The sequence below is a fragment of the Pleurodeles waltl genome, chromosome 9 (assembly GCF_031143425.1).
Source record: "Pleurodeles waltl isolate 20211129_DDA chromosome 9, aPleWal1.hap1.20221129, whole genome shotgun sequence".
Classification (NCBI taxonomy): domain Eukaryota; kingdom Metazoa; phylum Chordata; class Amphibia; order Caudata; family Salamandridae; genus Pleurodeles; species Pleurodeles waltl.
Window position 1 is genome coordinate 1,142,796,328 of NC_090448.1, and position 24,610 is coordinate 1,142,820,937.

Genomic DNA, 24,610 nt, shown 5'->3' on the forward strand with positions numbered 1-24,610 from the left:
GAACACGCTCGTCGCCGTGAGAGGAGTCCCAGGGTACCGGTCGTCGCCTTGGACTGTGCCTGCTTGGAGCAGGGGAGTGACTATGTCACTCCACGGGAGATTTCTTCGGTCCTTCTGGTGCAGGATGAAGACAGGGAGTCCCGAGAGCATGCACACCGTGGAAACTGTTGCAGTTGGTGACTTGGAGCTGAGGTGGTGAAGAAAAGTGTCTCTTGTAGACACTTTGTTGCAGTTACAACGTTTCTTGGAGCAGGCTGCGGTTGATCCGAGGTCAGAAGAGTCTGAAGTTGTTGCAGAGGATTCCTGAAGGAAACTTGCAAGCAGAATCTGAAGAGAACCCACAGGAGAGACCCTAAATAGCCCTGAGAGGGGGATTGGCTACCTTATCAGGTATGGACCTATCAGGAGAGGTCTCTGACGTCACCTGCTGGCACTGGCCACTCAGAGCCCTCCAGAGTGCCCCCACACCTTGCAAAGCAAGATGGCTGAAGTCTGGGACACACTGGAGGAGCTCTGGGCACCACCCCTGGGGTGGTGATAGGCAGGGGAGTGGTCACTCCCCTTTCCTTTGTCCAGTTTCCTGCCAGAGCAGAGGAGAAGGGGTCCCTGAACCGGTGTAGACTGGTTTATGCAAGGAGGGCACCATCTGTGCCCTTCAAAGCATTTCCAGAGGCTAGGGGAGGCTACCCCTCCCCAGCCTGTAACACCTATTTCCCAAGGGAGAGGATGTAACACCCTGCTCTCAGAGGAAATGCTTTGTTCTGCCTTCCTGGGACTGGGCTGCCCAGACCCCAGGAGGGCAGAACCCTGACTGTGAGGTGGCATCAGCTGTAGCTGCAGTGCAAGCCTCAGAGAGCTGGTTTGGCAGTACTGGCGGTCCATGGTGGAGCCCCCAGGATGCATGGAATTGGCTCCCCAATACCAGATTTGGAATAGGGGGACAATTCCATGATCTTAGACATTTTACATGGCCATATTCGGAGTTACCATTGTGAAGCTACATTTAGGTATTGACCTATATGTAGTGCACGCGTGTAATGGTGTCCCCGCACTCACAAAGTCCAGGGAAAAGGCTCTGAACCATGTGGGGGCACCTTTGGTAGTGCAAGGGTGCCCTCACACTTAGTAACTTTGCACCTAATATTCAGTAAAAGAAGGTCAGACATATAGGTGACTTATAAGTTACTTAAGGGCAGTGAAAATGGCTGTGAAATAATGTGCGTTATTTCACGCAGGCTGCAGTGTCAGTCCTATGTAAGGGTGTGTCTGAGCTCCCTATGGGTGGCAAAAGAAATTCTGCAGCCCATATGGATGTCCTGGAACCCCAATGCCCTAGGTACCATATATTAGGGACTTATAAGGGAGGTCCAGTATGCCAATTGAAATTAGTAAATGAAGTCACTGGCCTACGGTGACAAACTTAAAAGCAGAGAGGCCATAAACTATGAGCACTGGGGTCCTGACCAGCAGGATCCCAGTGAGACAGGCAAAACACACTGACATATAGGTTTTTATCTATGAGCACTGGGGTCCTGGCTAGCAGGATCCCAGTGACACAGTAAAAACACACTGACACACACTCACAAACAGGCCATAGGTGAGGATGCCCATGCTAGAAAGGGGCTACTTTCTCACAACCAGAGGCAACTATCCTGCTTCCTGTCAAAGACAGCAAAAAGCTCAATGCAGCTGGCAAAAGGGAGGCTATATTACTGGTTAGCCACTGGCAAACAGCCTCTCGTTATGACAGATCCTAATGTTTTATCATCTTCCTGAAGAGTTCAGAAAGAGGGGAAAGGAGCTAGTGTCCAAGGGCAAGAACGTCTCCAAAGCCAACATCCGTTACGCCCTGGATGCAGAGAATACAGCCTACCGGGTGGTTAACACCAGCATCCTTCTCTGACACCATGCCTCGCTCTGCATCTCGGGCTCTAAGCCGGAAGTCAAACAGCATCTGCTCAACCTTCCATTCGGTGTGATACACCTATTTGGGCCACAGGCTCTCAAGATGCTGGAAATGATCATGAAGGACACCAACATCGCAAAATCAAGGGGGTGCCCTTCAAACTCCAGCATCCAGGGGTTCTGTGCTTAATTTGTAAATAAAAACGTGCCGGTGCCCAAAGCCCTCCTCTTAAACATGAAGCTCCTAAAATTAAATGTGGGAAAACAGAATACTGAGGCAGCATAATCCTGAAGACATCTTGGGCCTCTGCTATAAATTTAAAGCCACTCCCTGCCCCTTTATCTCACTCTAGCAGTTTTCTACTTTCTCACTTTGTGATGCTTTTTCATTTTTCCCTTTCACCGTCTTTCCCATATGTGTCTTTTGCTCGCAGCAAATGCTTAAGGCAGAAGAATAAGCGCCGGCCCTCAAAAATAAGTGCCGGTGCTCAGGACCGGAAACAACAAGCACAAATGAAGCACTGCAGGGGTTACAATAATTATAAGGGAAAGGTTAGAGGACACTGACTTGCCACAATCCCCCCACCGAAAACACTTCATCCGTCAGGGAGGACTGGGAGATTTCCTTCCCACTGGGAGGAAATCGCCTGAGACAAGTGGGTTCTTGCAGTTGTCTGCCACGGCCACTACCTAGAACTTCTCACAACACCACCCCCCAACATCCCACCAGCACACATACTCTCAGCTGAGAATATTTTACCTTCTTCATGAAGAGGTGCAAGCGCTCCTCCTCAAGGGTCCCATAGAGACCAAGCTCCTCACCACTGAGGTAAAGGTCTCTATTCTCTTTACTCTCCCATTCCCTTAAGGGCAGCTCTCTCAGGCCAAACCTCAACATCAGTCACATCATCAAATACATCCTGTCAGAACATTTCCATAAGCAATCTTGCAGGAAGTCATTACTCTCGCTAGAGCAAGGTAATTACATGACGGTGTTAAACCCCAAGGATGCAAACTTTCAAATGCCCTTCTACCCCGCCCACCGACGCAACCTCCTCTTTGTGCTAAGTGACCAGCACTACCAAACATACTGCCCTTTGGAGTCACCAGTTTATTCAGGGCAAAGTAATCCTCATCAAGACAGACAATGTGACATTACCTCTAGAAGCAGGGCAGTACATATTCTCTTCAATTGTCAGTACTTGCGCAACAGATCTGGCACTTGGTCACCTGCCACCTCATTCACTTCCTGGTGCATTAACGTACAGGAATGGACAACAACTTCGACGACCTGATCATTAGGGCGCATCAACAAGTCCACGAGTATAAACTCCTATTCCCTTACTTCCACTGTTGGAGCATCCCATAGATAGACATTTTTGTCACTCACAACAATGCAAAATGCTCCAACTTTGCACCCATGTACCCATCACCCACAATCCTTGTGCAATGCTCTATGGATGAGCTGATCTTGGACATTTACCTACGTCAGAGGTTCCCATCCTGTGGTCTGGGGACCCCTGGGGGTCCGCGACTGCTTAGAAATTTAAAGAATATTAACAGATTAGGTCCCCAGCTTTCAGTAATGACTTAGTGGGGGGGGGGGGGTCCCGGACTCTAATAATGATTCAGTGGGGGGTCAAGGATTCCAGTAATCAAAAAGTTGGGGTCCACAGAAGTCAAAAGATTGGGAACCACTGGCCTACGCTGTTCCTCCTCTCCGATTCCTTCTAAACATGATAAAGAAGATGCTGCTAACATCCCACACTCTCATCTTGGTTGTTCCCACTTGAGCCAGACAGCCCTGGTATTCAATGCTCCTGGCGGTGTCTATCAGCTCCCACCAGAAGCTTCCCAACAGGCTGGACCTTATAACACACAGTTGAATCAAGCACTGAGAACCCAAAACACCTCAACCTAGCAATCTAGCAGCTGAAGTCAGAGTTTGCCTTTCTTAGCCTGCCGCAAGAGAGCACAACTATCCTCTGTGAAGCCCCCATACCTACTATCCATGCATGCCATTTTGCAAAGTTGACAAGATTTGTCCGCTATTACATCCACAAGCACATGGATCTTGCAAAGCCTAGTGTCCAGGACATCTTCTGCTATATTTTGCACCTGCAAAAATCAGGTCTTGCCTACACCTCCATACAGCTACACTTGGCTGCTATGGCGGCCTACATGTGAAACAGGGAACGTTCCTCCCCGTTTGGAATCCATGTCGGTAAGGCATTAACAGAGGACCCCATGAGAATCATACTTCCAAAGGTGCCTCCCATCCCTGTTTTGAACCTTAATATTGTGCTCACCAAAATCATGGGTCCGCACTTTGAACCAGCTCTTTCCAGTTTCTCTCTTGGAAGGTGGCCTTCCTTGTATTCATAGCTTATCTTTGATGCATCAATGACCTGTAGGCACCTATCTGGCAAGAGAATTCCATTCAGGTTCACAGGGTCAGGGTTGTTCTCAGTACTAATCCTACCCCCCAGGGTAGTATCCCCCTTTGACCTCAATCAGACGACAGAGCTCCCAGTATTCTTTCCCCAGCCAGACTCTGTAGCTGTGATAGCTCTTCATTCTCTAGATGTGAATCCGGCTCTCGTACTATATTGATAGGACTAAGCCCCTCCACAAGTCTGACCAGCTCTTCGTAGACTTTCCCAAATCCCACAAGGGCATTGCCATCTCAAAGGCCCGCATAGCTAGATGGATATTCATGTGCATCAGACCAGCTATCACAAAACAAAAAGAACCCTGCCTCTCCTCCAGAAGAACACACTAATCCCCCAAAAAGGCACAAGCATGGCCTTTTTAGGCAACATCCCTCAAGCTGACATATATAATGCAGCCACATGGTCAACCCCACACTCATTCACCAAACATCATAGTGTGGAAATACTAGGCTGTAAGCAGGCTATGGGAGCCTGACACTGCTAAGACCTTTGTTCCAGACATTCATCCACATGCTAATCACCGCTAATAGAGGGTACTGCTTTACAGTCTATGAAAGCATATGTATGAACAGCCATACATGCTGCAAATTGAAAATGTTACTTATCCTGTAACAAAAATGACTTTTCATTGGAAACTTTGACCTAACCATAGCTACACAGGTGCTGTTGCAGTGTATTTAATATATACGGAAAAAGTTACTTACCCTGTAAGCATCTGTTCATAGCATGTAGTGCAGCAGATTCACATTTGCCTCCTCTCCTCCCCGAAGCCTGTGTCCGCTGTATATGTCGCCTCTTGTCACCTACATTCTTACACAAACATACTTATGGTCACCATGCTCTTCACTCATTACTCCATACATACCCTTACCTTCTGTGTGAAAAAATAATTGAATAAGGAGTAGGTGCACATATGCACAAGAGAAGTCATAGTGCATCCCCTGACTCGACAGACTTCTTTGAGGAAAAACAACCTAAAAACAGCCAAACCCAACACTAAATAACAGGATTATGTGAATTACAGCAATGCATGCTACAGATACTTAAAAGGTAAGCAACTTTTTCAGTATATAATAAACACACTGCAATAGAGTCTGCGCAGTTATGGTTTCAAATGAAAAGGCATTTTTGTTTTCATAGTAACTTTGGAGATGTTAGACGAACTCAGCAGTTCCCGTGTCAAGCTTTGTGCAGATTCGTCAAGCAGGGATTAAAAAAACAACGGGGGTGGGACTTCTCCAAAAGTGACATTTACCATATTAACTCCCATAGGAGTATATGCACCTGATAGTTGGAAAACATATGTTTCGTTTATCTATAATGTCACCACTGTTAATCGAATTTGCATGAAATCTCACAGATGCTTAGCAAGTTTTGCATATTCTTGGTATCTTTGAATGTATGCCGATTTGCCACATTTAAAAAGGGGGGTAACTTTTGATGCAGCTCTATCGGGGTACAGTTAAATCGTGGGTACAAAAACAACTTCAAAAGCTAATAACTTTGTTGAATCTGGATGACATTTGTTTAGTTATTTGATGATGACTGGTGCAGTTTTATGGATGTACACAGCACTTGGCAAACTCTTAACATGCTTAGTTTACTCCTGATATTTTGCATGAAACTCAAAGTGCTAAAAGTGAGCTAAACATGCTATGGGCCTGCCAGGTTTCATACAGGTCTGTGATAGGGCAACCACGATATTAGCAAATCTATGATACTTTGACCCACTTTAACTTTGCCCCCTTTGTCAGATCTGCCAGAAACCTGAGTTACTTGATAACAGTTTGCCAAATATAATGGCAATTAATTAACTAGCAACACAAAAGGATGATGGACGGAGTGCTGACAATGCAAACACTCACCCCCAGTCACAGATCTGGGTTTAATCCATCGTTCTTTTGCTCACCATGCCACCCGAGTTCGGACCCAGCCATATGCAAATCAGTCTTGACCCTGTTATTCATGGGAACAGTCCAGCCCGAACTGCCAGGCCAGGTCCTCCCTTGACCGGAAACAAGCATCCTGGGACCGATTTCAGGGTATCACCCTTCTTCAGCCAGGCTAGCTTGATTCCAGTGGCACAGAGAGCAAGGGACCCACGTCTGGGCATACCCTTCCCACTTAGGGCAACATTAGTAACACAAAAGGATGATGGACGGAGTGCTGACAATGCAAACACTCACCCCCCAGTCACAGATCTGGGTTTAATCCATTGTTCTTTTGCTCACCATTCCACCCCAGTTCGGACCCAGCCATATGCAAATCAGTCTTGACCCTGTTCCTCATGGGAACAGTCCAGCCCGAACTGCCAGGCCAGGTCCTCCCTGGACCGGAAACAAGCACCCTGGGACCGGTTTCGGGGTTTCACCCCTCATCAGCCAGGCTAGCTGGAATCCAGTGGCATGGGAAGCACGGGACCCACGTCTGGGCATGGGGAACAGGGTCAAGACTGGTTTGCATATGGCTGGGTCCAAACTGGAATGGCATGGGCAGCAAAAAAAACGATGGATTTAGGCCCAGATCTCTGTACTGGGGGGTGAATGTTTGACATTGTTCAGCATTCCGTCCATCTCTTGTTCTTTTTGCATTTGTCGCCCTAAGTGGGAAGGGTATGCCCAGATGTGGGTCCCGTGCTTCCCATGCCACTGGATTCAATCTAGCCTATGCACTCAAGTGGAAAAGAGTTTGAATTTGGTGCATTCGGAACAAACGCAAAACTTTCATGATTCATGATCCCTTATTGACCCAATTTAACAAGGCCTGGTCTATAATTGTAATCTCTCGAAGTGCACCTTGAGGCAAAACGTCCCTATGATCTCCATCACAAACTCCCTTCGTTAGAATACCTGTAACTAAGTATTTCTTAGAAAGTTTAAGGAAGGCATTCCCTCCCATTAAGTCCGTTTTACCTTCTTGGGAACTTAACATAGTACTATTCAAATTCCTGGGACCCCTCCGCACTAGAACGCATTTACAAGGGCTCTTTACAACATATTATTTGGAAGACTGCCTTCCTAGTAATCATTTGCTCTGCCCCTAGAGTTAGTGAAATACAGGCCTTTTGCACTAGACAACTTTACACTGTGTTCCATAACAATGGAGGAGCAATGACAACACACCCCAGTACCCTTCCAAAGGTAGTTTCAGAATTTTGTATTAACAAAACAACCAAGCTTTTTCCAAATCCTTCCCTGCAGCAGAGATCCCTGCATTCGCTGATTGTCAAATGCGTCCTAAATCCATAAATTTTGCCAATATGAAACAAAATAAATAAGAAAATCAGATCATCTATTCATAAATTATTGTCCTGTAAGGACAGGCCTATCCATTTCTAGATGGATAGTACTGTGTGTAATGCTTTTGTTCCAGTAAGCTAACCCCCTGGTAGACCTAAGCACATTCCACATGAGAGAAAGCTCCCATTATCACCCTTCCTCAAAATATTCCCATTTTAGAGATTTGCAAGACCGTTACCTGGAGATCAGTTTGCACTTTCACTAAACATTACTGTCTGGATTCCAGAGCAGATACTTAAATAGGAAGGCTTCTTTGAGGAATCTTTTTGGGTGGTTATTGAGACAGTTTTTAATTCTTGTCTGCTTCATTTGTGAGATGGGTGCACTATTCTATTCAGTGCTCATGGCTAATGATGAGGATTCCCTGGAAGAGAAGGAATCCTTTATTCCTAATTTTCTTCTAGAGAAATCCTCATCATAGTCCTAAGAAAACTCCCCACCTCCCGGGCCAGAATACGTACATCTATCATCAACTTTTACTAACGATTATCTGATTTTGTATACAAAGTATCTACCATTAACTGCCCACTGTGGGGCCTGATGGGATACAGGCTCTACTGTGAGGCCCTTAAAGGCCCAGATAGTATCAGCTGTTTCCTTTGGTCTGTAAAGAAGCCTACTGGCGAACACTGCCCTTCATTCCCTTTCCTTTAAAAAAAGTTATACTAAATATTTTCCATGGTAACTTGATTGATTTTATGTAATTGGCTTCTTTTTTAAATCAGAAATTATATGAAATGTGGCCATTTATCCTGTATTTATAGGCTCAAACATATATGTGAATGTACTTTTGTACAAAGATATACAGAGATGTGTGTAAATGTGTGGGTGGGTGCCTTTTTATAGTGCTCACAATCCACCTTCTTGGAAGGACTATTCAGTGTTCATGACCAGAATGAGGATTCCCCTGGAAGAGAACTGGGATTACAGACAAGTAACTTTTCTTACTGTGTGCGTGTGTGACATTTTATACCATAGTTGTCTTGCTTTTCTAATAGTAAACTTGCCTTCTAACTCCGATATGCATCCCTCTGCCTCCATGACACTCTCAACTGAGCAGCGGAGAGCCTGCCTCAGCAGAGACAAATGCCACTGGATCTTGTTGATTCTCCTTTCACGGGGAGTCCTAATTTCTTTGATACTATGAAGTATGGCACTCAAAGAGCAAGTCCAGGAATACTCTTCAACTGTTGTTGTCAGCCCAGGGGGCTCAAGCCACCCTACCTGGGCTGTTGTTGCATATTTCTCTAACTTTGTCTGGGTTGTTAGGTTGCCTTTATTTTGGACATGATGCCTGCGAGTCATCTTCTAAGTGAATAGATAGGAGAGATGTGCTGTGGCCCCAGCTCCTGCAAATTCCAGTGATACGCTGGAGGCCTTTCCTGAGTATTGGGAAAGCTGTTTCCATAAAGGTGAGTGATATTCTCAGTCAGCTAGGCAATCCAACTGATCAGTGGTTTCCATTAGAGAATCTTTATAGTAAAACCACCAGTGTATCCGACCTTCTAGTCAACCTGGGGCAGAATGAATGGCTGCCACTGCCCTCCTCTGACCGTCCCGGCCACAGAAGGGTGGTGAGGTGGCTCACGGGAATAAAGGGGCTAGGGGAAATCCTACATTGAGGTGAACTGCAGATTATCCAACCCCAACTCCACTATCAAACTGTGTCTTTGGGCTACTACAGCTAGGGTGCTGAGTCCAGACTCAGTGGTTGCCTAGTGCAGGTCATGTGCTTTTGCTGTTGTCCCAAAGGCCAAGACTGTGCCACTATCCTCATGACAACAATATCTGTGAATCAATTAGACCACTGGGTGTTCACGGTATCCAAAATCTGAAGTTGACAGCTTGTTTGCATAGCTGCTTTCATTTCCTACCATCCCCTGGTATCTATCAGGCATCCTCGGTTATAGAGCCTTGACCTCTCACTCATGCTATTCACAGTGCTCGCACTGCAGGTCAGGGCACCGGGGCTAGTCAGCTCACTTTCTTCTTTAGCCACTATGTCAGCCACAGATACCTCCCAGCATCACAGTGATGCAGTACTCTGCGGACGTCCTCTTCTCAACTGATCCAAGCTGCCTGCCCACCATAGGTTCTCCATGTTGCTGCCACAGTGTGTGCTTGAAGGTGGTCCTCCATACCTCTGAACCATCTCCCGTTGCATTTTTTTTTTTTTTTACAATTCTGTTTATTATTTTCAACATAAAAACAACACTGCCCAAGAAAAGCCATAACAGAAATCATACCTTGCCATACAATAATGTAGTTATCCCGTTGCAGTTTCTGTCACATTCTCAGTTGTCATCCCAGGGCAAGGGTGGTTGTGTTGTTTGGGCCCTGACCATTGGCCTAGTCTGAGGTCCGGTGGTTTCGCATAATGTTTATGCTCACTGGACTCAAGGTCCAAGCAACTGGCCCCAGAGTCCGGACAGCAGCCTACAGTCAATGGCATGTACGGTGGCTGCAATTCAGCCGGAGGCCCCTGGGCCCAGCACACAGACACACACCTTCTCCTTCACACACGTCGCCACATACCACAGTGGCCTCCTTCGGGTCCAGCAGTTACGTGCCATGTATGCCTTCTCTTGCAGGCGCCAATCAGTAGGGATGCATGGGGAAGAGGAGCCAGACGCTACTGGCTATCTTATGCAGCATCAGTTTATTTAAGGCCCCCTACACTATTGTGATTCTTCTTCCCAGCATGGTGACTACTCATCCCCAGGGAGGTATCCTCTCCACAGACCTTCGCCATTTGACCGTCACCAGAGGCCTGTGGACTGATCTCACGCCAGGCTGTTTTTCAGCTGTCTTTCTGGAGCTAAAACGAGTATGTCTTGAGTGCTTCTTCCTTGGATGAATCTCACTCAAAGACCTGATGTTGCCCCAAGGTGTGTCTGGTTACAAGACAATTACGGATGGTTGGGGCAGTCAGTTGGGAGAAGTGATAGTGTGCAACCACTATCTGGGCTCATTAGCAACATCTCTCATTGTCATCCCTTTTAAGTCTAAGTGTGCTTTTTCATGTTCATGACATGTTGAAATCAAGAGACACTACATCAAAGTGAAGTGCTTTTCTTACGTTCCATTTAAAACGTAATACAAAGATCTTCGTTACAAACCCTAAAAATATTTTTTATCACTCGTCCTACATGCAAGGTCACAAGAAGCTGTTAAATATCAATTACTGAGGACATAAGTCCCATGGCAATTAAGGTCAAATGCATCCAACCCGTATGAGGCATAGAATGGGAAAAGTGTTCTGGTTCCATGAGGTGGAACAGGAGTGAAGGTTCCACAAAAATTCAATTACTGCTGACTAAGGGAGCTGATGGGTGGTTATCTGATGGCTTTGAAATGAACTAGAAATCTTACTTAATATTCCGAGTCACTGGCAATGGGAATGGGAGGTTCCCAGACGCAGTGGGCGGACTAACTGCATTGTCAGATCTGAATCATCATATCTTCAAACTGAAGGCCTCATAACCATTATGCCTTGACTCAATGTCATATCCAAGTCGGGCAGGCACAAACTGATCTATGCACAGTAATGTACGGGTGCAGTGTTCAAGCACATCAGAAGGAACTGCCTGACTTGGGCTTCTTTGTGGTAACACACGAGTCTGTGCCTCTGCCCCCCAGTGTTATGCATTACTATTCCACCTCATCTAACTGAGACCTTACTCACAGTGTTGAGTAATTGCATTCTTTGTGGACGATCATTCAGTCGCACTTCGGGGATGACAACCAACTGATTTTTTTTAGCCTTTCTAGTAATATCGGTAAGGTGTAAGAAACAATTAAAACAATCCCTACGTTACGATACAGGGTCAAAAGTTGTTTGTCACCGGGTTCAATCCATTGCTTTCCTTCCATAGATGTTATGCTAACATCTGTGGAAGGAAAACAAGGGACTGAACCCGGGACAACTTCCGACAATGGCATCAGAACAATTTTTTAGTGTACTGCTTTAAAGCATCCACTCTGTGCTTACATGTGACAATGGAGATTATGTTGCTTATTTTGGCTGATTATTTAGGCAAACCTTTATTTCTTATTTCTATAAAGGGATTGTTAATAATATTTATATTAGTCGACAAAAGTCTGGAAACGTATGCCCAGGCTGTGCGTGTACTGGAGAACTACAAAGCAAAGGTGAATGTTGTTGTCAAAGGATATGAAGTTTTTTACAAGAGTACAGTTGCCAAGAGAATCCAGAGAACAATATGCCACAGTGTTATGCACACTTTCCCGCACCTGCAAATTCAAGCAGTTGCATGAAGAGACAAATAAGAGTCTAGTTAGTGAACAGGATCACATATATAATGATTCAAGAAAAATTATAAAGTGTGAAGGATACAATGTTAGAGAAGACAACATAAATAGCCAAAAGAAAAGAAAATACAGATAGGTTAAAGTGCTCCATCACAAAGATAGGATAGAATCCGAAATGATTAATTTTGTTGAAAAAAGTAAAGCCCTGTAATGTACAAAGTGATGTTAAAAGTGGGACAAACAAGGAATTTGAAGCTTGAAAGTGTTACCTTTGTGGAAGTAGCTACCATATGGCTTCTAAAAGCAACTGCCCTGCGTTGATTGTGCACGGTTTCCGCTGCAAGAAATTAGGGTACTTTTCACGGGTGTGCAGGTTGGACGAGGATAACGCAAAGAGCTTCAGTGTTGTATGTGAAAAGGAGAAGGCAGCAAACACTGCTGAGGACAAAGTATTAGTTATTTATACCCACAATAAGGAGCGGGGCAAATTAAAAGTAGGGGAGTCCTACCATCCATCTAACTGTTTTATAACTGTGTGTGAGGTGGAATTGGTGGTCTCCACTGGTGCAGGGTCGCCTTACACAATAATAGATATAGATATTTCCAAGAAATTACCGGCTATGAGTCTGAAGAAAACAAAAAGAGAGTCCTATGGGATACTACAGAGTGAAACTACCAATTATTGGAAAATTTGAAAAACAAATGGGTATGGTATGTGGTTTGTCACAGTGGGAAGGAACAAAGACTTTCTGAAGGAGTAAAATACAGTTAGATGGAAAAAGGAACTTACAAGAGTTTTTTTTATCTGAAAGTCTGGGTTGTTTAAAGGAACCAGTGTGAAGGACGGTGCTGTACCAAGTCTGCATAAGTGATGGAATGTATCTTTAGCTTTGAAATTTGCTTTACTGAAGAATTCAGCTATTTGGGGGAGTGTGGAGGAATCGCTGAGTCTGCAGAATGGATGTGTCCTACACTGCTAGCAAGGAGGCCACATGGCAGATTAAGGATGTGCAACGATCTTCATGATAATAATAATGCTATATGGATGGGTTGAACAGCACCTGCTGCCCAACATCAATGAGATGCTGATGATCACAGGGGAAGGAAGGGTGTTCATAACTCTTGATCTTTCTTATGTATGCCATCAAATCAAGCAGGGCCCATCTTCCAGGAATCATACATCCTTTATAACTTCTGAAGTGTCTTTACTGGATGCTCCCAACTTCTATGTAGCACAGAGAGCAAGGCCAGAGCAAAGATAGTAAGTGGCTCTTGCCGTGAAGGTTCTAATTTGAATCTGTTGTTTGTGTGTGCGTGCCTGATTAAGGTTTCCTTTTTTTGAAAGTAAATTGGACTTAAGTGTTGAAAAGGCCAAAAAACGAAATTCGAGTTTAAGTGTTAAATTGTGTTACAAAGACTATGTAGCACGAGCCTTTGGGTGCTTTCGACAAGCGTTTTACAGAGACTTGCAATATTTTTACGTGGTTGAATTTGGGCTTTACTTGCAGTGTTGAACAAGACCTGCATAGTATGCATTGGCCCAGTATGTAACCAAGAAGATTATGAGCAGAGCACCAGCTCCCTTCTCTCCAGCACATCAACTGCAGACTATGCAGCTGGGCGTAACCCAGGGTCATCTGAATCAGGCTTCCTCCTTCCCTCCCACCTTGCTCAACTCCTTACGTTTGAAGTCACTTGATTGACGTTCACCAATGTAAGTCCCTAGTATATGGTACCTAGGTACCCAGGGCACTGGGGTTCCAGGGAATCCCTATGGGCTGCAGCAGTTATTCTGCCACCCATAGGCAGCCCATGCGAAGGGTTCAGCAGGCCTGCCGTTGCAGCCTGGGTGAACCGGGTGCACGCACCCAGTTTCACTACAGGTCACTGTAAGTCACCCCTAAGGTGGGCCCTCTCAGCCCTGAGGGCAGGGTGAGGGTACCTGTGTGTGAGAGCACCCCTGCACTAGCAGAGGCATCCTGAGGAACTCCAGCTCCATTTTAGTGGACTTCATGAGTGCGGGGGCGCCATTTTATATATGTACTAGACATAGATCACTACCTATGTCCAGCTACATAATGGTAACTCCAAACCTGGGCATGTTTGGTATCAAACATGTCAGAATAGTACCCCAGTACTGCTGCATGCATTGGAAGTATGATTCTATGCACTCTTGGGGCTCCTTAGAGGACCCCCAGCATTGCTACCACCAGTCTTACAGAGTTTCTCGGGCAGCCCAGCTGCCACAGGTTTCTGCCCTCCTGCTGCTTGATCTGATCAAGCCCAGCAAGGCACAACAAAGGATTTCCTTTGGGAGAGGGAGATAACACCCTCTCCTTTTGGAAATAGGTGTGACTGGCTTAGGAGGGGTAGCCTCCACAAGCCACAGGCTTTGCTTTGAAGGGCACATTTGGTGCCCTCTGTGCATAAACCAGTCCACACCTGTTCAGGGACCCCCCCCAGTCCGTGCTCTAGCGTGAAACTGGACATCGGAAAGGGGAGCGATCACTCCCCTGTCCATCACCACCCCAGGGGTGGTGCTCAGAGCTCCTCCACATGGTCCCTGGGTTCTGCCATCTTGATTCTAAGAAGGGCAGGGAACTCTGGGAGTATCTGAGTTGCCAGGCCAGGCAAGTGACGTCAGAGCCCCCTCCTGATAGATGCTTACCTGGTTAGGTGACCAGCTCCCCTTTCAGGGCTATTTAGAGTGCTCCTCTGGGGTGGGTCCTCAGATTCAGCTTGGAAGATTCCAGCAGGACTCCTCTGCAACCTTTACTTCAAATTCTGGCCTCCGGAACCGCAACTGGACCCTCTAGGAACGTACAAGCTGAAGATCCACAAGGAAGACTCTTCTGCAACATTGTATCCAGTATTCCTGACAGCTTTGCAACAGTTTCCTTGCTGTGCATCCTCAGAAGACTGCAACTATTCATCCTGCACAAGAAGAAGAAGGAATCTCACTTGGAGTGAAGGAGTCACTTCCCTGCAACCGCAGGCACCTACAACAAGTGACGACCGGCTGTGTGGATCCCCTCTCCTGCTAAGCTGCGTGGATCCTGCATCACAGGTGGTGGTCCGAAGTAGTCCTCTTGGTCCTCTCTGCCAGCTGGCCAACTTTGGTGGACGTAAGCCATCCCACGCAGGACAGTACCCCCGTGCCCTGGGTCTCTTGCAGCAGCCAAGGTTTGAGTGCGTCTGCTCCAAAGGATCTTCTCGCGACGTGCAGCTCCAGTCCCCAGCACTCCTTCCTGAAAATCCCAGCCTCCTGCGTGGTTCTCCTGGGGCGTGGGATCCACTTTTGTAGTGCTGCGTGAGCTTCTTCTGTGACGGCTGTGTCCCCGTCCTGTGGGACTCCTGTGGACTCTCTGTGACGCTGAGGGTCCTCTGTGACTCCCCCTCCTCGGTTGAGTCCTCCTGGGCCTTGCTGGTCCCCGGCAGCACTTCTTTTCCACTAACCGCAAGTTTGCCTTTGCCCGGGCTTGTTGATGGAAATCCTGCACCGACATCCGTCTGCAATCTTCCTTCCGGCGTGGGACATCCTCTGCATCCATGTGGAACTCTTCACCAGCTCCTGGGCTGCAGTGCTGACCTGTTGTTCAGAACCGTCGACTAACTCCTGCATCCACAGCTGGGTGGGTAGTAGCTCCTATTCCTCCTGGACTCCACTGTGACTCTTGGGCTTGGTCCCCTCTATCCACAGGTCTTCTTTCTCCAGGAATCCAACGTGGGTTTTCTTGCAGTCTTCTCTGGGTGTCTTCTTTTTCTTTTTTTCCTCCTTTTGGGGGGTTTGGGGAAAATCCAGTGTTTTACTACTGGATTCCTGGTCGCTGGGAGGTACTGTGGTACTTACCTTTGTGGTTTCCTGATACCCCCAACTCCCCTCTACACATCTTACTTACCTAGGTGGGGGTACCTTGTTTTCATTCCATTTTTTTAGGATATGGTTTGTGCTCCCACTAGGGTCACTATTGGTTATTACTGTTTGCACTGTTTTCTAACCTTTTCTATGCCTATTTCTGATTGCTAGTGTATATATACTTAGTGTATTACTTACCTCCTAAGGGTGGGTCACCTGTCTAGTGATTTGCGATAATCTGTGCCAAAAATAAAGTATCTTTATTTTTGTACAATTGAGTGTTTTCTTTCATGTGTGTAAGTACTGTGTGACTACAGTGGTATTGCATGAATTTTGCATGTCTCTTAGATAAGCTTTTGGCTGCTCATCCACAGCTACCTCTAGAGAGCCTGGCTTCTAGACACCGCCTACACTTCACTAAGAGGGGATACCTGGACCTGGTATAAGGTGTAAGTACCTTGGGTACCCACCACACACCAGGTCAGATTTCTACAGTACCTATTTAAACCCTATCCCAGTCTTTCCACTTACTCCTTTATGCACAACCTAGATCCATACCCTCTGTTCCTTAACACTGGTACTCCAACTAAATACTGTAATTCCTATTGCCTACCTCCGTCACTTCTCACAGACCTACAGTGCATTTCAATAAGTAATATATCACTACTACCTATCAAGTTACCTGCCAATCTTTCCAATTATATCAACCCCATTGTACTCCCATCCTATCCTATTACTTTCTAGCCCCCCTTGCATTCCAATCTTATGCCCAACAAAACATGCTAACCCCACTCCTACACACTAGCAGTTGCCCCACTTCTATCTTACCTATTGTAGCACACCTCAACTCACGACTCGATATCCTAACTCATATAAATCCTCCATCCACTTGCCATTAACATATACTACAACAAATCTGATATACAATACCACCACAACTCTTAGCATCCCCTCATTTCCAATCAATTTCCCACTCACAAAAACATGATAAAATACTTCAATTCCCAGGCAAGCGTCTTCTAACAGCATAACCAAATGTACCATCAAAAACTATCACAGACCTCTCCACCCTCACCTCTCACAAACCCCATCCTCACAGTCTCCCTCTTCATCTAACACCTTGATCACTCAGCTCAACCTAGCACTACTCAACACCACCCAAACCAACTCATCCACAACTTTCACTCACACCGATCAACACTCAAAGTGCTGATTTTAGAGCTCTAAAACCAGACAGCCACACTGCACGATCACCCCTCACTCATATAATTTCCAAAATCAAAACGAAAGACAAACACCACCAATCGCACAAACTTCAAATCACCTATACTGTATCACAACAGAGCTCAACTATGTTTTAACACATCAGTGAAACAAAATCCTACACCCACAAGTATCTCACAAGCATGATCAGGAAAGTAAAGGCAAGGAACGCCACAAACCCACCACTAACTCTCCAGCAGAACTTTCTATTTTCTCACCTTCCTATACGTACAAATAAATACATACTTTACCAATAGTAACCACACAGCCACAAAGAGCACAAGGTATAAGACAAACAGTAACCCAGACACAGCCCCTATCTCCCATAAAAGAAAACTATCACAACTAAATTGTTTGTTTATGAATAGTCATCCATAAACAAAAGTATATACCAACTGACAGATACAGAAACAGACATACTATTTATCATTGAAACCTCATTGGGAAAAGACATGGCCTCAGAACTGCGTTAAGTTCTGTCCTTTGGTTGTTAGGCTTGCTTAAGCCATTACTCCTAACAGTGAAGGAGAAAAGAGGCAAACTAGCCATTGTGTTTAAGGAACAGCATAACAATTTCCAGAGATAAGTATACAAGGTTGTGAAGCCCTTCTTGCTAAATGTCAATCCACCCCCACTTTCACCTGCCACTTGCTCTTACTTTGCAGATCTCCACCCAATGACCGTGCTTTTACTAGTGCTTTCTTGTTCAGTCTTGGATCCAGCACCAAAAATGTAAATGTTCAATGTATCAATTCTTAGTGACCTAAATGTCTAGCTTGATAAACCAAGTATACCCCAACCAAATGGTATCCTATCAGGGCTAAGTACACACAACTTACAACAGATTATTTCTCGGCCCACCCATATAACAAACTAAAAATGCAGGAGTTGGTATCACTTCTAATAAATATTCAACTGGAAACAAATTCAATGGAAAAACACTATAAATGTATGTCCTCGGGACTTGCCATATTAAAGCTAATCACAACTTCGACACAAAACAAAAGGAAGAAGGACTGTTGGGTGAATAAAGGGCTTACGTCTAAGAATCCTAAATAAAAAATGTCTCTACAAAGACACAACAGAATGTACAAATCACTACTTAAGCAGGACTGGCAATGCTAAATGCCCACTTCGCAAGCCAAAGAGCTGTCAAACCTTCAGCCCCTTTCTCATAAACTAGCAAAGCATTATCTAAACAAAGCAGGCGCAATGGATTGCTATCTAACAAGCAAGAGAAACACTATTGCTCTACACAGCCAACAATCGTAGTAGACACCCACTCTCCACATATAGCCTTCCAAGAAACTGCAACCTAAGAACTGAAGATCTACTGAAAGCTAGCAGCTCAGCAAGCTGCCCTTCAGAGCCATTCCCACCAGGCGTTTTCAAAAATATTCTTTAATCAGCATTGGCACCCATCACAGTCAGAAATAGTATTAACAACTCCATACAGACAGGAACTTTCTCAGAGATATGAAAAAAGGCAAACATACACCCACTAATTAAGATAACTTAGACTTTCAAGGCCCCAACGGCTACAGACCCAAAGTGCCTTACCCTATGCAAACATATGGAAAGAGCAGGCTTTAGCTAGATCTCAAAATTCATAGAAAGATACTAACTATCCTCTGACTGGCAATCAGGACTCCGCCCAGGGAGAGACCCAATCTGTTCTAATCGCAAACTGGGAAGACCTCAAAAACATAGCTGAAAAATGGTGTTACTGCATTACTACTCCTGCACCTATCAGCAGAATTGTGACACAGTACACCATGACACATACCTCACACCGCTCCACATTTTTTTTCAAAATCCTTACCATGTGAAAAAGTGAGGATCTACCATCTGACCTCTACTCTTTAACATACACATACAACTACTACTAAATCTTAGCAACACTTTCAAACTCGCCTGCTATAAGTACACAGTCAACACACAGGTTATTCTCACTCATGAAATTCAAGAATTTATAAACATCAAACCTTAACACCTGCCTCGCAGCTGTAGAACAGTGGATGACATGGAATCACCTTGAAAAAATGACCATATACCATTCTGGCTAGATGGACTGGGACCACTGACACAAATGTGAAAAAACACTCTTCTACACAATAAAAACACTTAGATGTATTTTTTAATATCTTGGATTTAATTAAAAGGTACAATTAACAATATCACTCAACTTCTCAAAACATAGCACAGCACTCCACTCTAAACTACCTGAAGACTACAATGAACCCACAACTCAAAAGAAAGGGTATTTAGGAATGTAAATACACAAAACAACATTTCTCCAGTTCTGAAGGCTGCAAATCGGCTCCCCAAAGCAGGACAATACTTTACAAACTACTATGCATCACTCACTGAACTATTAAAGGCAAAGAACCAATATATATTCAAACAAAAAGCAGTAAGAAACCCATTGGTGGCACTACTTTCTCTGTTCAACGTGCCAAGCCTGTGGCATTCCCCACCTGGAAAGATGATAGACACAGAAAACAATCCTTCCATAATCTAGATCAGTGGTTCCCAACCTGTGGTCCAGGGACCCCTGGAGGTCCGCGAGGCCTCCTCAGGGGGTCAGCGACTGCTTAGAAAATGAAATAATATTAACAGATTAGGTCCCAGCAGCCAGTGGAGGGGGTCCCTGGGTTCTAATAATGATTCACTGGGGGTCCTTGGGTTCCAGTAATGATAAAGTGGGGGTCCACAGAAGTAAGAAGTTTGGGAACCACTGATCTAGATGATTAAGACCTGGTTGTTCACAATGTAATGCAAAAAAGAATCCACACATTCTTGTTTCCTAACTTCAGACAGATACCTTCCAGGACTATCTAATCAGCAAAATATAATTGGACAAAGAAACCCTAACATCAGGACGAATCATATCTCATAGGAAACTCAACATCCACTGCACAATACAACTCAACTCACTTAGTGCAAACTCAATGCAAACTCCATTATTTGTCCACTACTCAAAATCTCAACAGACACACCCAAAAACCCACTCTCCAGACATATATAACTCAGAGCCCATATTAAAAACAAGTACAAAGTCATAAAGAACAGACAGTATCACCACTCAAACAGAACAACTTAACCATATTGGTGGGCGTGCTGGCCAATGGCCGACACACACACACACCCTCCCTGGTGCAGGCCATGATCAGTGACTGACGCAAGGGAGGATCCCCCCCCCACTCCCTGGGAAACACGGAAGAACTTCCATGTCTCCCCCCACCCCACCTCCCACCCATCTGTGACATCAGCAAACCACGAGGCGCGCTGACGTCACAGCTTCTACACCGGAGCAGTGGAGCGGATGAGGTGAGTGTCTTTTCCCTTCTCCGGTGGGGAAAAAAGGCAAACATGTCACCCCCCACATGCATCGATGGAAAGGCGTGAGTCTCCCCTCTCCATCAGTGCCTTCCTGGCACTTTTTACTGGCCATGGATCGCAGCGCGGCTGTAATCCATGGTGAGGAAACACCCCTATGCACCAGGGATCTTATTTGAGGGGGGTTGGCCCCCATGTAGGTGGGCTGCCCTCCCACCCTCTCCCCGTGGGGGCATTATTAAAAAATAAAATAAAGTTGGGTTTCCCCAGTAGGTAAAGCTAAAATCCCCAACCACTACTACTAAACATCTGAGTTTCAAATGAAGTGTTTTTCTTAATTTTTGCTTTCATCTTAGTTTTAAGACCTTTATTTCAAATATTAAAAATAATTACATAGCTGCCAGCAGATCCGAATAAGGCAGATTATTCCCAATTTTTAAAGCCACAAATGGCTTTCATTTAGTTGTTTCCCACTTAAAATTGCCTTTCCTTCATTAGAAGCCAATAGCTAAAATACTGTCCCTTGATTGTTTTTTCAAAGTCTTCCACTTCCCAGTTCTAAAATGTTGGTATATACGCAGTTACCATTTGTTCTGTAGGGAAAGTCACTTGAAGCTGTTAAATTTCAATTACTGGGGACACCATTAAAATGACATGTAACGTCAACTCTCACCCAAACGACTCCCCATAAAGATGACTCTTTGCACTAGAGATAGCCTAAATATTATCATTAGTATAACCCTGCATGTAGATTGGAGACAATGCTTAAGAGTCCTGAAACATGAAAAGGGTAGCTTTTACAATGGGACCACCCATTAGTAAACCACCAATTGTACCCGGATTTCACTAAGCACCAATAAGTGGTAAAACAATAATGGAATATCAGAGGGTTGCCAATCTCATTCAGGCTGTTTAAGGACACACTGTTACCTTTTGCTAGTGGGCCAGTTTTTCTGTCTTCTGCCTTCAGAAGAGCTCTGACTTTGCCTGCAGTTGTTCCTTCTAGAATGCTCCTGCTCTTTAGGGTTGTTCCTTGTCAGGCCTAAAAAAAGAAACTCAGACATGAATAATTCAGAATGTTCTCCTCCCAAAAGGTATGCTAACATCATGTTCTGAACGTTAGAGAGACCACATTCCTTAGTTCTACTGGCAAAGTTGCAATGTCAAAACCATAAAACTAATTAAGACAGCCTAACTAAGTAATTGCTTTGGGTACCACTGTTTTGATGGCTAAACTACTTTCTTGAAGATCTTGTGTAACAGATCGAGTCAGCAGATTGCATTACCTTGGAATGGCAAGAGGCTTTAGGGAACTCCAGGTCCTTGAAATTGACATCAACATTACTGGAGGGTATGCAAGTACCTGTATTGTACTGTATCGTATTGTAATAGTATTTATATAGCGCTTACTACCCCTGACGAGGTGTCGAAGCGCTTTTCGGCGAGTAGCACGCTACTCCGGAACCCAAAAGGAATTAGTGAATTTGAGCCGCGGATATGTGAGTTTGTTAGTTTGATTGACTGGAGATATGGAGGGGTAGAGGAGAGAAGAATCCAGAACTGTTATTTGGGAGTTTATAGTAATAAGATTTAGGCTTGGGATAAGTAAAGAAGGGATGGGGGAGGGAAGAGTCTGTGGAAAGGGTTAGGGAGATCATAGTAGCAGGAGGGTTTTTGGATGAGTTAAAGGTGAGATAAATGAGGGAGTATTTAGTAGGGTTGTTTGCGAGATCATGGTAGTAAACAGAGGTTTGGGTGAGTTAGATGTATGTGGAAGAGGAGGGAAGAGCTTAGGCAGGGTTATTTAGGAGATGAAAGTAGTAGAATGGATTTGGGATGAGTCAGAGTGGGGATGGAGGATAGATTGATAGAGACATGACATAAACTTTTCCCTCCTCTTCCACATCTAACTCACCCAAACCCTCACTTTACTACCATGATCACCCAAACAACCCTACTAAATTCTCCCTCATTTATCTCACCCTGCTACTATGATCTCCCTAACCCTTCCAACAGACTCTACCCTCATCCATCCCAAGTCTAAATCCTATTACCATAAATTCCCAATTAACACTTCTGGATTCTTTCCTCCTCCACCCCTCCATTACTCCAGTCAATGCAACTAACAAACTCACATATCCGCAGCTCAAATTAACCCTTAATAATAATAAAACTGTACTCATATTTCCCTATACTAATCCCCCACTAATCCCTTTTGGGTTCCGGAGTAGCGTGCTACTCGCCAAAAAACGCTTTGACGCCTCGTCAGGGGTAGTAAGCGCTATATAAATACTATTACAATACAATACAATACAATATACACACATATATGTACATACATATACATATTTAAACCGTGAGTAAATATACATTAATTAAACAGGTTTAAGGAGTATGTGTGTAATTTATTGTTATGACAAAATAGCGATATGTATTTCCTAAATAACTATACATATCTAAAATATACACATAATCAGATAAAAAATATTTATTAACACAGGCATATGCAGTCCCTAGCTGTTTGAATATGGTGGTTATGAGGGAAGGAGCCAACTCTTGAGGAGTCTTCTGAAGGCAAGATAGGTATCTGTAAATCTTATATTTGGGGGGTAATGAATTCCATAGTTTAGCACCTATAGTCTTTTTCTTGTAAGGTGGTGTTCTAAGGCGAGGTGCCAATCTTGAGCGGAGGTTTCTTTGTTGAATGTATTTGGTTATTTTGTTTCTGATAAAAAGCGGTCCTGTTCATGTATAGCTTTGTGCGTGATACAAAGCAGCTTGAAGGTGCATTTTCTGGCAACGGGTAACCAGTGCAGTGCTCTCAAGGCAGGGGAGATGTGGGCGTGTGGCTTTATGCGTAATAGTAGCATGGCTGTGGAGTTCTGAATACGTTGTAGTTTTTTCCTAATAGATAGAGATGATCCATGGTAGAGGCCATTGGCATAATCCAGTTTGGATAGTACAAGCGAGATAGTAGCCTGCACCTTGTGTGGAAATCCGAGGTGGGGGAAGATGCTTCGTAGAGTCTTCAAGATGATGAAGCTTGTTTGTGCTAATTTGTCCACTTGGGCATTCATTGTTAACTTGGAACCCATGGTGAGTCCAAGGTTTTTAACTTCCTTGGATAATTGAGGAGGTGGTCCGAGATCGTCAGGCCAGGCGCACAGTGGGTCATAATTTTTCCAGTCACCACATATGAGTATTTCCGTTTTGGAAGCATTCAGTTTGAGATGGCTCCAAGTCATCCACTGATCAACAGCTCTGAGGCAACTGAAGATTAGTGAGTTTTCAATGTTTTGGGGGCATTCTAATTTAAGTAGTATTTGTATGTCATCTGCATAGTTGTAGCATGTGAGATGAAAATCATTGATCAGTTCTGGTAATGATAACATGTAGATATTGAAAAGCAAAGGTGAGATGATTGATCCTTGGGGGACCCCTGCTTTTGTGAGGTAGGGTTTGGACGAGAAGGGGGGGAGAATAGATGATATTAGTTATTTTTTGAAGGTAGAATGTAAACCAGTCAAGAGCAGTCCCTTCTATGCCGGCTTCGTGGAGTCTTTGAATTAGGGTGTCATGGTCAACCGTATCAAAAAAAGCCGAGAGGTCAAAGAGAAGTAGTGCAGAAACTCCATTGCGGTCGACTGTATTTTTAAGATCATCCCAGATTGCTAGGAGTGCCGATTCAGTGCCTCTTACTGGGCGGAATCCAGTTTGGTGGTCTGAAAGTATGGATTGTCTTCAATGAATTGTGGCATCTGGGCGAATGCTGCTCTTTCCATCAGTTTGCCCAGGAAAGGTCTATTTGTGATTGGTCTGTAGTTGTTGGGGTTCTGCAGGTCTAGGTTTGTTTTCTTTAATACCGGTCGTTTGTATGCCTTTTTCAGGTCTACAGGAAAAGTTCCTGTAGTTAAAGAGTTGTTGATGATTCTTTTACAGGTATGGCAGCAGAAGTAGATGAAGGGCAGCCGGAAGGTCTGCTTGCTTTGACCAAATCCATACATTCACCTTGTGTATTTGTTTGAAGGACTGCAGAGGCTGGGTTGGTTCATTCTTAGAGGGTATTTTAGGAAAGGGGTTGGTGCTGATGGTTTTCTTCTGTTTTAAATAGGAGTCCAATGTGTCTGCCTTGGTTTTGCAATGAGTTGCCAGTTTGTTTGTAAGGTATCCTTGTGCTGAGCAGGTGAGTGTACCTAACCTTGCCTATGGTAAGTTGTATAATT

The 24,610-nt window shown here is 44.7% G+C and overlaps 1 protein-coding gene across 4 annotated transcripts in view; it reads right to left on the reverse strand.

Annotated features, from left to right (window-relative positions):
* The window catches only part of DCAF4 (DDB1 and CUL4 associated factor 4), a 228,797-nt gene that overhangs the window by 86,503 nt on the left and 117,684 nt on the right, over positions 1–24,610 (reverse strand). For all 4 annotated transcript variants that reach the window (XM_069208944.1, XM_069208946.1, XM_069208945.1 and 1 more), the window contains one exon: positions 21,318–21,429. In XM_069208944.1, the coding sequence (XP_069065045.1) occupies positions 21,318–21,429 (112 nt within the window). The remainder of the gene's footprint in view (positions 1–21,317; positions 21,430–24,610) is intronic.